This window comes from Salmo trutta, chromosome 2 (genome assembly GCF_901001165.1).
Source record: "Salmo trutta chromosome 2, fSalTru1.1, whole genome shotgun sequence".
Lineage (NCBI taxonomy): Eukaryota > Metazoa > Chordata > Actinopteri > Salmoniformes > Salmonidae > Salmo > Salmo trutta.
In genome coordinates this window covers 43,330,437-43,346,807 of record NC_042958.1, presented here as the reverse complement: position 1 = coordinate 43,346,807, position 16,371 = coordinate 43,330,437, and the positions used below count along the sequence as shown (strand labels likewise).

The following is a 16,371-nucleotide window of genomic DNA, read 5'->3' as shown; positions in this document are numbered from 1 at the left end:
TTCCCATAGACTTCCTGTCATTGAGCGAACGCTAGATAATAAAGGCTTGCAAAACTAACTTCAACTTCAATTCAAACTGCATGCAAAGACATCCAAAATAGTTCATTTGACTTTGGGTAGTTAAAAAAAGGCTTAATTGTCAAAATCTCACACTATCCCTTTAAGATCAGAGTGACAAGTTACAACTTATATTTGTAACAAACAGACCAGGCCATGAGCCAACAGCCACCTCATCATCACCCTACAGTCCAGTGGTGTGAATGAGAACCAGGAGAGTACAGCCACCTCATCATCACCCTACAGTCCAGTGGTGTGAATGAGAACCAGGAGAGTACAGCCACCTCATCATCACCCTACAGTCCAGTGGTGTGAATGAGAACCAGGAGAGTACAGCCACCTCATCATCACCCTACAGTCCAGTGGTGTGAATGAGAACCAGGAGAGTACAGCCACCTCATCATCACCCTACAGTCCAGTGGTGTGAATGAGAACCAGGAGAGTACAGCCACCTCATCATCACACTGCAGTCCAGTGGTGTGAATGAGAACCAGGAGAGTACAGCCACCTCATCATCACACTGCAGTCCAGTGGTGTGAATGAGAACCAGGAGAGTACAGCCACCTCATCATCACCCTGCAGTCCAGTGGTGTGAATGAGAACCAGGAGAGTACAGCCACCTCATCATCACCCTACAGTCCAGTGGTGTGAATGAGAACCAGGAGAGTACAGCCACATCATCACCCTACAGTCCAGTGGTGTGAATGAGAACCAGGAGAGTACAGCCACTTCATCATCACCCTACAGTCCAGTGGTGTGAATGAGAGCCAGGAGAGTACAGCCACCTCATCATCACACTACAGTCCAGTGGTGTGAATGAGAACCAGGAGAGTACAGCCACCTCATCATCACCCTACAGTTCAGTGGTGTGAATGAGAGCCAGGAGAGTACAGCCACCTCATCATCACACTACAGTCCAGTGGTGTGAATGAGAACCAGGAGAGTACAGCCACCTCATCATCACCCTACAGTCCAGTGGTGTGAATGAGAGCCAGGAAAGTACAGCCACATCATCACACTACAGTCCAGTGGTGTGAATGAGAACCAGGAGAGTACAGCCACATCATCACCCTACAGTCCAGTGGTGTGAATGAGAGCCAGGAGAGTACAGCCACCTCATCATCACCCTGCAGTCCAGTGGTGTGAATGAGAGCCAGGAGAGTACAGCCACCTCATCATCACCCTACAGTCCAGTGGTGTGAATGAGAGCCAGGAGAGTACAGCCACCTCATCATCACCCTACAGTCCAGTGGTGTGAATGAGAGCCAGGAGAGTACAGCCACCTCATCACCCTACAGTCCAGTGGTGTGAATGAGAACCAGGGGAAACACTGCCTCCTCACTGTCTCTCTCTCACTCTATCCTTCTCTTTCTCTCTCCCTCCATCCTTTGCGCTTCCTCTCTCCCCCTCCATCCTTCGCTCTCTCTCCCCCTCCATCCTTCGCTCTCTCTCTCCCTCATCCTTCGCTCTCTCTTTCCCTCCATCCTTCGCTCTCTCTTTCCCTCCATCCTTCGCTCTCTCTCTTTCCCTCCATCCTTCGCTCTCTCTCTCTCTCTCTCCATCCTTCGCTCTCTCTCTCTCCCCCCCTCCATCCTTCGCTCTCTCGCTCTCTTTCTCCCCCTCCATCCTTCGCTCTCTCTCTCTCTCTCTCTCCCTCCATCCTTCGCTCGCTCTCTCTCTCCCTCCCTCCATCCTTCGACTAGCTCTATCCTCTCACCGCTAAATCCTTCGCTCGCTTCTCATCTCTCCTCCCTCCATCCTTCGCTCTTCGCTCATCTATCTACCCTACATTCCTTCGCTCGCTCTCTCTCTCTCCCTCATCCTTCGCTCGCTCTTCTATCTCCCTCCATCCTTCGCTCGCTCTCTCTCTCCCCTCATCCTTTCTGCTTCGCTATCTCTCTCTCTCCCTCCATCCTTCGCTCGCTCTCTCTCTCTCCCTCCATCTTCGGATCGCTCTCTCTCCTCCCTCCATCTGCGCTCGCTCTCTCTCTCTCCATCCTTCGCTCGCTCTCTCTCTCTCCCTTTCCATCCTTCGCTCGCTCTTCTCTCTTCCACCATCCTTCGCTCGCTCTCTATCTCCCTCCCTCCTCGCTCGCTCTCTCTCTCTCCCTCCACTTCGCTCGCTCTCTCTCTCTCCCTCCATCCTTCGCTCGCTCTCTCTCTCTCCCTCCATCCTTCGCTCGCTCTCTCTCTCCCTCCATCCTTCGCTCGCTCTCTCTCTCTCCCTCCATCCTTCGCTCGCTCTCTCTCTCTCCTCCATCCTTCGCTCGCTCTCTCTCTCCCTCCCCCCTCCATCCTTCGCTCGCTCTCTCTCTCTCCCTCCATCCTTCGCTCGCTCTCTCTCTCTCCCTCCATCCTTCGCTCGCTCTCTCTCTCCCTCCATCCTTCGCTCGCTCTCTCTCTCTCCCTCCATCCTTCGCTCTCTCTCTCTCCCTCCATCCTTCGCTCGCTCTCTCTCTCTCCCTCCATCCTTCGCTCGCTCTCTCTCTCTCCCTCCATCCTTCGCTCGCTCTCTCTCTCTCCCTCCATCCTTCGCTCGCTCTCTCTCTCTCTCCCTCCATCCTTCGCTCGCTCTCTCTCTCTCCCTCCATCCTTCGCTCGCTCTCTCTCTCTCCCTCCATCCTTCGCTCGCTCTCTCTCTCCCTCCATCCTTCGCTCGCTCTCTCTCTCTCCCTCCATCCTTCGCTCGCTCTCTCTCTCTCTCTCCCTCCTTCGCTCGCTCTCTCTCTCTCTCTCCCTCCTTCGCTCGCTCTCTCTCTCTCCCTCCTTCGCTCGCTCTCTCTCTCTCCCTCCATCCTTCGCTCTCTCTCTCTCTCCCTCCATCCTTCGCTCGCTCTCTCTCTCCCTCCATCCTTCGCTCGCTCTCTCTCCCTCCATCCTTCGCTCTCTCTCTCTCCCTCCATCCTTCGCTCGCTCTCTCTCTCTCTCTCCATCCTTCGCTCGCTCTCTCTCTCTCCCTCCATCCTTCGCTCGCTCTCTCTCTCTCCCTCCATCCTTCGCTCGCTCTCTCTCTCTCCCTCCATCCTTCGCTCTCTCTCTCTCCCTCCCTTCTCTCTCTCTCTCTCTCTCTCTCCCTCCATCCTTCGCTCTCTCTCTCTCTCTCTCCCTCCATCCTTCGCTCGCTCTCTCTCTCTCCCTCCATCCTTCGCTCGCTCTCTCTCTCTCCCTCCATCCTTCGCTCGCTCTCTCTCTCTCCCTCCTTCGCTTGCTCTCTCTCTCTCCCTCCATCCTTCGCTCTCTCTCTCTCTCCCTCCATCCTTCGCTGGCTCTCTCTCCCTCCATCCTTCGCTCGCTCTCTCTCTCCCTCCATCCTTCGCTCGCTCTCTCTCCCTCCATCCTTCGCTCTCTCTCTCTCCCTCCATCCCTTCGCTCGCTCTCTCTCTCTCTCTCCATCCTTCGCTCGCTCTCTCTCTCTCCCTCCATCCTTCGCTCGCTCTCTCTCTCTCCCTCCATCCTTCGCTCGCTCTCTCTCTCTCCCTCCATCCTTCGCTCGCTCTCTCTCTCTCTCTCCCTCCATCGCTCTCTCTCTCTCTCTCCCTCCATCCCTCCATCCTTCGCTCGCTCTCTCTCTCTCTCTCTCCCTCCATCCTTCGCTCGCTCTCTCTCTCTCTCTCTCCCTCCATCCTTCGCTCGCTCTCTCTCTCTCTCTCTCCCTCCATCCATCCTTCGCTCGCTCTCTCTCTCTCCCCCTCCATCCATCCTTCGCTCGCTCTCTCTCTCTCTCCCCCTCCATCCTTCGCTCGCTCTCTCTCTCTCTCCATCCTTCGCTCGCTCTCTCTCTCTCCCTCCATCCTTCGCTCTCTCTCTCTCCCTCCATCCTTCGCTCGCTCTCCCTCCATCCATCCTTCGCTCGCTCTCTCTCTCTCTCCCTCCATCCATCCTTCGCTCGCTCTCTCTCTCTCCCTCCATCCATCCTTCGCTCGCTCTCTCTCTCCCTCCATCCTTCGCTCGCTCTCTCTCCCTCCATCCTTCGCTCGCTCTCTCTCTCTCCCTCCCTCCCCTCCCTCCATCCTTCGCTCGCTCTCTCTCTCTCCCTCCCTCCCTCCCTCCATCCTTCGCTCGCTCTCTCTCTCTCCCTCCATCCTTCGCTCGCTCTCTCTCTCTCCCTCCATCCTTCGCTATCTCTCTCTCTCCCTCCATCCTTCTCCCTTTCCTTGCCAGCACTGCATAGTTAGTGTGAGTCTGGGAGCAGAGAGAGACAGTCTAGTCAGACTCCCTCGTTGGCTCTGTTTCTCTCTTTCCTCTCTCTCCCTCTTTCTCGCCCTCTCTCATACCCCTCTTTCTCCCTCTCTTTCCCTCTGCCAGTTCTGCTCAGTTAATACATCTCCATTTATGAGCGAGACATAAAGGAGAAACTCTAAACTAACAAAACAGAACCACTCCATTGAAAAAAAATACTAGTTCTTTTTAGTGGTTAAAAAGCAACGTAAGGAGACGATCACACTTTGAGAACAAGGACAATAGGTCTACATAGTGAAATGTCACCAGCAGGCTAACGCACAACAGATAATCGAACTTCTTTAAGTTTTGGAGGATTCCAACAAACTGGGCCTTGAGAAGGGGCCAGTCGGTCCGCTGAGGAGGAATACTGCCCAGCCCCTGGCTGCCTCCCAAATGTAACCCTATTCCCTATATAGTGCACTACATCTGACCAGAACCAATAAGGTGCCATTTGGGTCACAAATCCCCCCCCCCCACGTGACCTCATGCACCCTCCCTCCCATCCTCACTATCCACATACAACAGGTGTCACGTGTTAGGCTAAACTAGCAGAACCACTGAGCCTTGCAGTACACCTGGACTGCAGATGACTAACAAAGAGAAACTCCACAATGAACTGAACAAGTAGGGAAGTGACTGATGTAGAAGATGAGGGGGAGGGCAGCCATCCAAAGCACTGTGACTTAGTCAGCTACATAAGGGACAACGTGACTCAGTCAGCTACATAAGAGACCATCGTGACTCAGTCAGTGACTTAGTCAGCTACATAAGAGACCATCGTGACTTAGTCAGTTTCATAAGAGACCATCATGACTCAGTGACTTAGTCAGCTACATAAGAGACCATCGTGACTCAGTCAGTGACTTACTCAGCTACATAAGAGACCATCCTGACTTAGTCAGCTACATAAGAGACCATCCTGACTTAGTCAGCTACATAAGAAACCATCGTGACTCAGTCAGCTACATAAGAAACCATCGTGACTCAGTCAGCTACATAAGAGACCATCGTGACTCAGTCAGTGACTTACTCAGCTACATAAGAGACCGTCGTGACTCAGTCAGTGACTTAGTCAGCTACATAAGAGACCATCGTGACTCAGTCAGTGACTTAGTCAGCTACATAAGAGACCATTGTGACTTAGTCAGCTACATAAGAAACCATCGTGGCTCAGTCAGCTACATAAGAGACCAAATGGAACACACCGCCTTATAGCCCTCAAAATCAGCTCTGGACCTTGAAGTCAATTGCACTGTGTTGTTTCATTCTTCCCCTCTAATCAGGGACGGATTTAGACCTGGGACATCAGGTGGGTACAATTCATTATCAGGTAGAACAGAAAAGTAGCAGGCTCCGGACCTCGTAGGGTAAGAGTTGGATACCCCTACCCTATACAGTGCACCACTTTAAACCAGGTCCCTGGTTAAAAGCAGTGTCGTTTGGAATGCAGCCCATAACTGTATCTGACTTATATCTGCACTTCAGAAACATTTAAATCAGAACACATTGCAAGTTAAGGAGGCAAGATGCAGAAACTGCTCCTCCATTTCCTGGTTGCTATATGACAAAACAAGCAATGTAGAGAAACATTGCACCAATTAAACCGCTGTGAAATATACTTTCCATACATTTTTTTCCCCCATTTGTTTGTCGGTGTTTGTTTGTTCAGCTGGTGTAAAGAAACGAAAGTAAAAAGACGCAAAAAAACAAAACTTAAGAACAGAAAGCATAGAAATGGCGCACATAGAACAGATCTACCGCTTCTCAGACTTGCTTTCAATGAGAATGACAGATCTATAACACACATTTCTATGTGAATTTGGTCAGGTCACCAAAAAAAAGTGACATATTGCAGCTTTAAAGCAGGCAGGTCCAAACTAACTTCTTCCTCTTCTTCAAACGTTAGGACAACAAGGAGCTTCATTCTCAAAAAAGGCTTAGTCAAATCAAAATGGACTGGAAACGGAGATATAGAGAGATGACAGAGCACATAAACACAAGGTATAGGGAGAAGGGTTGTTTTACCTGAAGTACTCACTGCAGTAGAGTAAGGGTTCAGGGTACTGGTGTTCTCAGCCCAGCACCCACATCCATGATGAGCAGCCTAAGAAGAGAGGGAGGGAGGGAGGGAGGGAGGGAGGGAGGGAGGGAGGGAGGGAGGGAGGGAGGGAGGGAGGGCGAAAGCATTACTATTGCGCTGTCTCAGATAGTAGATTAAATGTTTTATTTATTAAATGATGGAAATAAGTAGTGGACAAGGACAAAAGTAAATACAAGTCAAAACCTCTTGTAGAGACAAGTGGCAACATATCACCCTGTTAAAGCCCTGTCCTGGACATGGTTACTGTCCCACCCTGCCTGGGACCCAGAGGACATGGTTACTGTCCCACCCTGCCTGGGACCCAGAGGACATGCTTACTGTCCCACCCTGCCTGGGACCCAGAGGACATGCTTACTGTCCCACCCTGCCTGGGACCCAGAGGACATGCTTACTGTCCCACCCTGCCTGGGACCCAGAGGACATGCTTACTGTCCCACCCTGCCTGGGACCCAGAGGACATGGTTACTGTCCCACCCTGCCTGGGACCCAAAGGACATGGTTATTGTCCCACCCTGCCTGGGACCCAGAGGACATGGTTACTGTCCCACCCTGCCTGGAACCCAGAGGACATGCTTACTGTCCCACCCTGCCTGGGACCCAGAGGACATGGATACTGTCCCACCCTGCCTGGGACCCAGAGGACATGGTTACTGTCCGACCCTGCCTGGGACCCAGAGGACATGGATACTGTCCCACCCTGCCTGGAACCATGAGGACACTGTTACTGTCCCACCGTGCCTGGGACCCCAGAGGACATGGTTACTGTCCCACCCTGCCTGGGACCCAGAGGACATGGTTACTGTCCCACCCTGCCTGGGACCCAGAGGACACTGTTACTGTCCCACCGTGCCTGGGACCCCAGAGGACATGGTTACTGTCCCACCCTGCCTGGGACCCAGAGGACATGGTTACTGTCCCACCCTGCCTGGGACCCAGAGGACATGCTTACTGTACCTGTCCCACCCTGCCTGGGACCCAGAGGACATGGTTACTGTACCTGTCCCACCCTGCCTGGGTGTTTCATGGCTAAACCCCCACTGGACACTGCAGCTGCTACATTCCCCTCTCTGTCCACTACGATCGCTCCCACCGTGTCCAGCAACCCTGATCCATTCTCCTAAAGGGAAAACAAGGCTGACTCAGAAAACATTCATACATTGACTCAAAGAGGAAAACAAGGTCTATAAAAGGTGTATCCTGACTTCCACCCAAGTCAACTTTTAACTTAGTCATGCCCTTGATTTCAACGGGAGACTAAGTTCAAATTCGAATCAAGCAAAAGTTAGGATTCACCTTTAAATGATCAGATAAAAAAATCTATCAAATTAATCAATATAATTGAGTAGACATACAGTACAGCTTTTCTGTCCAACAGTAGGTCTCTTAAGCATGGTGGTAAAAATACAGTGGCTGGCAATATCCCTCTCTCCATAAAACATGAAGTGTGAACACTATGGCCAAAGCAAACATAATCGATCATGCATACCTCACAGACTTCTAGAAGTTCAAAACATAGGAATGAGCATATTTATTCTGCTCAGACATCTTTCCTTGACAACCAGACATGGGAATATTTCTTTGAAATGGCCCCAGGTTCAACATTAATACGATTAGGAAATGATTTATCCTTCTCTCCTCTCTAATTTTTCATCTGTTCATTCTCTGTTGTTCTTCTGAACAGTTTGTTTTCCTTCACTGATTTGGGGTTTTCTTTGGAAGGGGCTAGTTGGTGAATTGGAGCAGAGGGAAAGGCCGTGGATGGCATGATGAATCGCTCTTCCACAGACTCTCTCTCCCCCTATCTCTGCGCATGCGTGTGTGCGAACCTGTGTTTAAAGATTCAGACTCAAGCCATTGCAAACCAGCAGTCGCCAGGGACTCCTCGCCAACAGCCGGCGGGTCGCCAGGGACTCCTCGCCAACAGCCGGCGGGTCGCCAGGGACTCCTCGCCAACAGCCGGCGGGTCGCCAGGGACTCCTCGCCAACAGCCGGCGGGTCGCCAGGGACTCCTCGCCAACAGCCGGCGGGTCGCCAGGGACTCCTCGCCAACAGCCGGCAGTCTCCAGAGACTCCTCAAAGGTGTATAAAATCTAGCACACAAGACCTCCCGAGTGGTGCAGTAGTCTAAGACACTGCATCGCAGTGCTAGCTGTGCCACTGAAGATCCTGGTTCGAGTCCAGGCTCTGTCGCAGCCGGTCGTGACCCTGGAGACCCATGGGGCAGTGCACAATTGGCCCAGCGTCGTCTGGGCTGGGGGAGGGTTTGGCCCGGCAGGGATGTTCTTGTCCCATCGCACTCTAGCAACTCCTGTGGCAGGCCGGGCGCAGTGCACGCTGACACGGTCGCCAGGAGTACAATGTTTTCTCCGACACATTGTTGCGGCTGTCTTCCAGGTTAAGCGGGTATTGTGTCAAGAAGCAGTGCGGCTTGGTTGGGTTGTGTTTCGGGGGACTCACGGCTTTCGACCTTCGCCTCTCCCGAGTCCGTACGGGAGTTGCAGTGATAAGACAAGACTGTAACTACCAATTGGATACCACTAAATTGGGGAGAAAAAGGGGTAAAAATAATTAAATAACAAATACAAATGAGCACACAGCCATGCAATCTCCATAGACAAACATTGGCAGTAGAATGGCCTTACTGAAAAGCTCAGTGATTTTCAACGTGGCAACGTCATAGGATGCCACCTTTACAACAAGTCAGTTTGTCAGATTCCTGCCCTGCTAGAGCTGCCCGGGTCAACTGTAAGTGCTGTTATTGTGAAGTGGAAACAGCTAGGAGCAACAACGGCTCAACTGGCCACACAAGATCAAAGAACTGGACCGCCAAGTGCTGAGGCACATAGCGTGTAAAAATCATCTGTCCTCGGTTGCAACACTCACTACCGAGTTCCAAACTGCCTCTGGAAGCAACGTCAGCACAATAACTGTTTGTCAGGAGCTTCATGAAATGGGTTTCCATGGCCGAGCAGCCGCACACAAGCCTAAGATCATCATGCCCAATGCCAAGCGTTGGCTGGAGTGGTGTAAAGCTCGCTGCCACGTGACTGGAGCAGTGGAAACACATTCTCTGGAGTGATGAATAACACTTCAACATCTGGCAGTCCAACGGACGAATCTGTGTTTGGCAGATGCCAGGAGAACGCTATCTGCCCCAATGCATAGTGCCAATTGTAACATTTGGTGGAAGTGGAATAATGGTCTGGGGCTATTTTTCATGGTTCAGGCTAGGCCCCTTAGTTCCAGTGTTACGGATACAGGTGGTGTGTATCCTGTATGTGTATTTCTTTTCTCTCCTTCTCCTCCTCACAGGTGGCAATCATCATTCCCCAATCAGAAGACACCTGCTCCTTTTCCATTACCCTATCACATCCCTTTCCCTTGGTTTAAAATCCCAGTCAATCTCTCTCTCTGGAGTTCAATCTCTCTCTGTGAGCTCGATCTCTCTGTGTTAAATCTCTCTGTGTCTCAAGCTCTCGCTATATCTCTCTCTTTGTATGCAGATCGCTCGTTTGTTTTGCCCATACATGTCACAGTTGTCCGGTACCTGTGAGCATTGTTTTGTTGTGGTGCATGACTGTTTGTTTGATGGTGGGAAAAGCGGTACCAAGACAAGTCACCCATGGGCATACACTACCCATAGGTAATTGTTGTCTAAATACCCTAGTTAGAACTGGTCGGACCACCCACTGTATTTTTGGTTAGTTAGCATCTGTTAATGAAGTAGGCTAGTCTAGTTTAGGGGTGTTTTTGGATTATTGTTTCTTTCCTTGTGTCCAGCTCAGCCCCTTTTCTCACACCCCATTACCGTGTGTTTAGAAATAAACCAATAGTGTTTGACGGTAAATTTAAGTTGTCTGTGGTTATTTGTTCTGTCTGTTACTTTATCACGATTATAATTTGCATGAGTTATGTAACGGGTCTCGTTGCCATCCCCCCTAGACTGCAGGGCCAAAGGGATTCATAACATCCAGTGAAGGGAAATCTTAATGCTACAGCATACAATGACATTCTAGATGATTCTGTGCTTCCAACATTGTGGCAACATTCTGGGGAAGGCTCTTTCCTGTTTCAGCATGACAATGTCCCCGTGCAGAAAGCAAACTCCATACAGAAATGGTTAATTGAGATCGGTGTGGAAGAACTTGACTGGCCTGCACAGAGCCCTGACCTCAACCCCATCGAACACCTTTGGGATGAAATGGAACGCAGACTGTGATCCAGGCCTAATCACCTAACATCAGTGCCCGACCTCACTAATGCTCGTGGCTCAATGGAAGCAAGTTCCCGCAGCAATGTTCCAACATCTAGTGGAAAGCCTTCCCAGAACAGTGGAGGCTGTTATAGCAGCAAAGGGGGGACCAACTCCATATTAATGCCCATGATTTTGGAATGAGATGTTGGACGAGCAGGTGTCCACATCAGAGTATATGAGCGGAGCAAGGAGTGGAGCGTGCCCAATTTGACTGGAGCGTGGAGCAACATTCCCAAAGGTGGAAGCGTCGGCCTTCTCGCCCACTCCAATAGCGCTCAGGGCATGCCCGACCCAGCATGCATTTGTAGTCTACTTGTGTGCTGCTATAGCCCCAATCCATGAGCGGGATTTCCAAACGCTGGTCCACATACACTACATGACCAAAAGTATGTTAAAATTGTTCCACTGGATATCATAAGGTGAATGCACCAATTTGTAAGTTGCTCTGGATAAGAGCGTCTGCTAAATGACTTAAATGTAAATGTAAAAAATCTATTAAATTAAGATAATATTAGTTATGTGCAATTCAATTTCTAAAAGTTCCACTCCTCTGTCTGCAATCCGCATGGTTTTTACATGTGGAACAGGTGTTTGTGTCTCAGATTTATTTATTTATTTTTTAAATCAGAGAGATTAAAATGGGAACATTTTTATGGCTTGGCAAACACAGAGACATTGTAACATTGCTGCATGAAAATCAGAACCAGATCAGCTGCAATCCCCCCAAAAATTATGAAATCAACACGATTCTCTGAGTACAAACTCTATGCACTCACTCTCTTTCAAAAACACATTCTGATATAGCTTACATTCACAGCACTAGATTCCTCAAATGGAAGCTGTTTTGAATTGGTCTGCTATAAAGTTCAACAAGTTCAAATGAAGAAAAAAAAAGGATATGATTGCAAAAAATAACCTACAAAACGTATTGTTAAGTATAGACTCAAAATGTAAAAATGGATTAAATTGACATTGTTTTAATACTTCTACAACAACGACAGTCCAGTGCAGCCACCAAATGATTGTCATCATCACTAATGGTTGCTCAACTAGGCCTCAATCCTGCCATGTGAAAGCAGAGCACCACGACTTGGGCTAAGGACTTCTATCAGAGAAGTGGACTACATATGAATCATCCAGTAGGTTCAGGCGACAATATCACTGAGGAGGAGGAGGAGCCAGGGGAGGAGCCTAGGAAAGTAAATCAAAAACCCTTTTCAAACCTAGTCCTCTATGACACCTCCACTAGCCAACTGAAACAATAACACACCTAATACAGTTATTCTCTCTGTTCAATGAATAATCTCTTCTTCAAATAGTTCAGGATTAATCAAACTTAATTCTGATGAATCATAATGTTAACTGGGTAAACAATAACAAACCTAGTATGTGGGAAAACTACAAGTGAACTGCTTCAAGCCCCATGTCAGTTGTATAGGGCGTAGATCGCTAGCTACCACGGCTGTGTCCAAAATGGAACCCAATTCCATATTCAGTAGCAGTGCAAGGTTTGGACACACCTACTCATTCCAGGGTTGGCATTCTCTCAACCAGCTTTATGAGGAATGTTTTTCCAACAGTCTTGAAGGAGTTCCCACATATGCTGAGCACTTGTTGGCTGTGTTTTTTTTTCACTCTGCGGTCCAACTCACCCAACCATCTCAATTGGGTTGAGGTTGGGTGATTGTGGAGGCCAGGTCATCTGATGCAGCACTCCATCACTCTCCTTCTTGGTCAAATAGCCTTTACACAGCCTGGAGGTGTGTTGGGTCATTGTTCTGCTGAAAAACAAATGATTGTACCACTAAGCCAAAACCAGATGGGATGTTGTATCGCTGCAGAATGCTGTGGTAGCCATGCTGGTTAAGTGTGCCTTGAATTCTAAATAAATCACTGACAGTGTCACCAGCCCCACACCATAACACCTCCTCCTCCATGCTTCATGGTGGGAACCACACATGCAGAGATCATCCGTTCACCTACTCTGCATCTCACAAAGACACAGCGGATGGAACCAAAAATCTCAAATTTAGACTAAATTAGACCAAATGACCGGTCTAATGTCAATTGCTCTTGTTTCTTGGCCCAAGCAAGTCTCTTCTTCTTATTGGTGTCCTTTAGTAGTGGTTTCTTTGCAGCAATTCGACCATGAAGGCCTGATTCACGGAGTCTCCCCTGAACAGTTGATGTTGAGATGTCTGTTACTTGAACTCTGAAACAAATATTTGGGCTGCAATTTCTGAGGCTGGTAACTCCTAATGAACTTATCCTCTGCAGCAGAGGTAACTCTGGGTCTTCCATTCCTGTGGCGGTCCTCATGAGAGCCAGTTTCATCAAAGCGCTTGAGGGTTGTTGCGACTGCACTTGAAGAAACTTTAAAAGTTCTTGACATTTTCCAGATTGACTGACCATCATGTCTTAAAGTAATGCTGGACTGTCATTTCATTTTGCTTATTTGAGCTGTTCTTGCCATAATATGGACTTGGTCTTTTACCAAATAGGGCTATCTTCTGTATTCCGCCCCTACCTTGTCACAACACAACTGATTAGCTCAAATGCATTAAGAAGGAAAGAAAGTCCACAAATTATCAAGGCACACGTGTTAATTGAAATGCATTCCAGGTGACTAACTCATGAAGCTGGTTGAGAGAATGCCAAGAGTGTGCAAAGCTGTCATCGAGGCAAAGGGTGGCTACTTTGAAGAATCAAAATATAACATATATTTGATTTGTTTAACACTTTTTTGGTTACTACATGATTTCATAAGTGTTATTTCATAGTTTTGATGTCTTCACTATTATTCTACAACGTAGAACATAGTTCCATTTCATGGAACGAGCAGGTCTTCATAACATTTTCAGAACATTTAATCTTTTCAGAACATTTTCATACAGTTGTAGGCATCAGCAAAACCACCTCAGCACTAGCCATGTTACGATATTGTTCAAATCAAATAACATTTTATTTTGGTCACATGCTTTGTGAACAGCAGGTGTTGTGTAACAGTGAAATGCTTCCTTCCCAACAATGCAGAGAGAAAAATAGAGAAAAACAAGTATAGCACAAGGAATAAATCCACAATGAGTAACGATAACTTGGCTATATACACTGAGTACCAGGTAATAACTTGGCTATATACACAGAGTACCGGTACTAAGACGATGTGCAGGGGTACGAGGTAATGACATGGCTATATACAGGAAGTACCAGGTAATAACATGGCTATATACAGGGAGTACCAGGTAATAACGCGGCTATATACAGGGAGTTCCAGGTAATAACGCGGCTATATACAGGAAGTACCAGGTAATAACATGGCTATATACAGGGAGTACCAGGTAATAACTTGGCTATATACAGGGAGTACCAGGTAATAACATGGCTATATACAGGGAGTACCAGGTAATAACGTGGCTATATACAGGGAGTACCAGGTAATGACATTGCTATATACAGGGAGTACCAGGTAATAACGTGGCTATATACAGGGAGTACCAGGTAATAACATGGTTATATACAGGGAGTACCAGTTAATAACATGGCTATATACAGGGAGTACCAGTACTAAGTCAATGTGCAGGGGTACGAGGTAATAACATGGCTATATACAGGGAGTTCCAGGTAATAACATGGCTATATACAGGGAGTTCCAGGTAATAACATGGCTATATACAGGGAGTACCAGGTAATAACTTGGCTATATACAGGGAGTACCAGGTAATAACATGGTTATATACAGGGAGTTCCAGGTAATAACATGGCTATATACAGGGAGTACCAGGTAATAACGTGGCTATATACAGGGAGTACCAGGTAATGACATGGCTATATACAGGGAGTACCAGGTAATAACATGGCTATATACAGGAAGTACCAGGTAATAACATGGCTATATACAGGGAGTTACAGGTAATAACATGGCTATATACAGGGAGTTCCAGGTAATAACATGGCTATATACAGGGAGTACCAGGTAATAACATGGCTATATACAGGGAGTACCAGGTAATAACTTGGCTATATACAGGGAGTTCCAGGTAATAACATGGCTATATACAGGGAGTTCCAGGTAATAACATGGCTATATACAGGGAGTACCAGTACTAAGTCAATGTGCAGGGGTACGAGGTAATAACATGGCTATATACAGGGAGTTCCAGGTAATAACATGGCTATATACAGGGAGTTCCAGGTAATAACATGCCTATATACAGGGAGTTCCAGGTAATAACATGGCTATATACAGGGAGTTCCAGGTAATAACATGGCTATATACAGGGAGTACCAGGTAATAACATGGCTATATACAGGGAGTACCAGGTAATAACATGGCTATACACAGGGAGTACCAGTACTGAGACGATGTGCAGCGGTACGAGGTCATTGAGGTAGATACTGTACATAAAGGTAGGGGTAAAGTAACTAGGAAACAGGATAGATAATAAACAGCAGCAGCAGCATATGAGGATCAATGCAGATAAATAGTCTGGGTAGCTATTTACACAGAACAAAAAAATATAAAAACGCAACATTTTTTCCTTCTTTCATTTAACCTTTATTTAACTAGGGAAATCAGTTAGGAAAAAAGTATTATTTACAATGACGGCCTACCCCGGCCAAACCCGGACGACGCTGGGCCAAATTGTGCGCCACCCTATGCAACTCCCATTCAAGGACGGTTGTAATACAGCCTGGAATCGAACCAGGGTCTGTAGTGACACCTCAAGCATTGAGATGCAGTGCCTTCGACCGCTGCACCACTCGGGAGCCCAAGTAAGTGTTGTTTTATTTCAGGTCACGAAACATGGGACCGTCGCAGAAATCTTCCGTATGCACAAAAAAAAAGCATATTTATCATTTTTTGGGGGGCACAAATTTGTTTACATCCCTGTTAGTGAATATTTCTCCTTTGCCAATATAATCCATCCACCTGACAGGTGTTGCATATCAAGAAGCTGAATAAACAGCACGATCATTACACAGGTGCCACTTGTACTGGGGACAATAAAAGGCCACACTAAAATGTGCAGTTTTGTCACAACAACACAATGCCACAGATGCCTTAAGTTTTGATGGAGTGTACAATTGGCCCGCTGACTGCAGAAATGTCCACCAGAGCTGTTGCCAGAGAATGTTCATTTCTCTACCAATTTTCTCTACCTTAAGCCGCCTCCAACATAATTTTTAGAGAACTACCAATTTGGAAACCAGGCCAGCCCAGGACCTCCACATCTGGCTTCTTCATATGCGGGATCTTCTGATGAGGGTTGGGGGGTTGCTGAGTACTATTTCTGTCTATAATAAAGCCCTTTTGGAGGTAAAAACTCATTTTGATTGGCTGGGCCTGGCTGGCTCCCAAGTGGGTGCCCTCCCAGGCCCACCCATGGCTGTGTCCCTGCCCAGTCATGTAAAATCCATAGATTAGGGCCTAATGAATTTATTTAAATTGACGGATTTCCTTATATGAACTGTAACTTAATTAAAATATTTTCAATTGTTGCATTTCTCTTTTTGTTCAGTTTAGCAGTATAGCAGGAAGTGTGTGTGTGTGTGTGTGTGTGTGTGTGTGTGTGTGTGTGTGTGTGTGTGTGTGTATGTGTGTGTGTGTTTGTGTAGCAGTCTTATGGCTTGAGGATAGAAGCTGTTCAGGGTCCTGTTGGTTCCAGACTTGGTGTATTGGTACCGCTTGCCGTGTGGTAGCAGAGAAAACAGTCTGACTTGGGTGGCTGGAGTCTTT

At 47.9% G+C, this 16,371-nt stretch overlaps 1 protein-coding gene across 1 annotated transcript in view; it reads right to left on the bottom strand.

Annotated features, from left to right (window-relative positions):
• Positions 1-16,371, bottom strand: part of tasp1 (taspase, threonine aspartase, 1) — an 85,796-nt gene that overhangs the window by 41,389 nt on the left and 28,036 nt on the right. Inside the window, exons 9-10 of the mRNA XM_029702311.1 lie at positions 7,377-7,496; positions 6,304-6,382 (exon numbers count right to left, since the gene is read on the bottom strand). Coding sequence (XP_029558171.1) covers positions 6,304-6,382; positions 7,377-7,496 — 199 coding nt within the window. The remainder of the gene's footprint in view (positions 1-6,303; positions 6,383-7,376; positions 7,497-16,371) is intronic.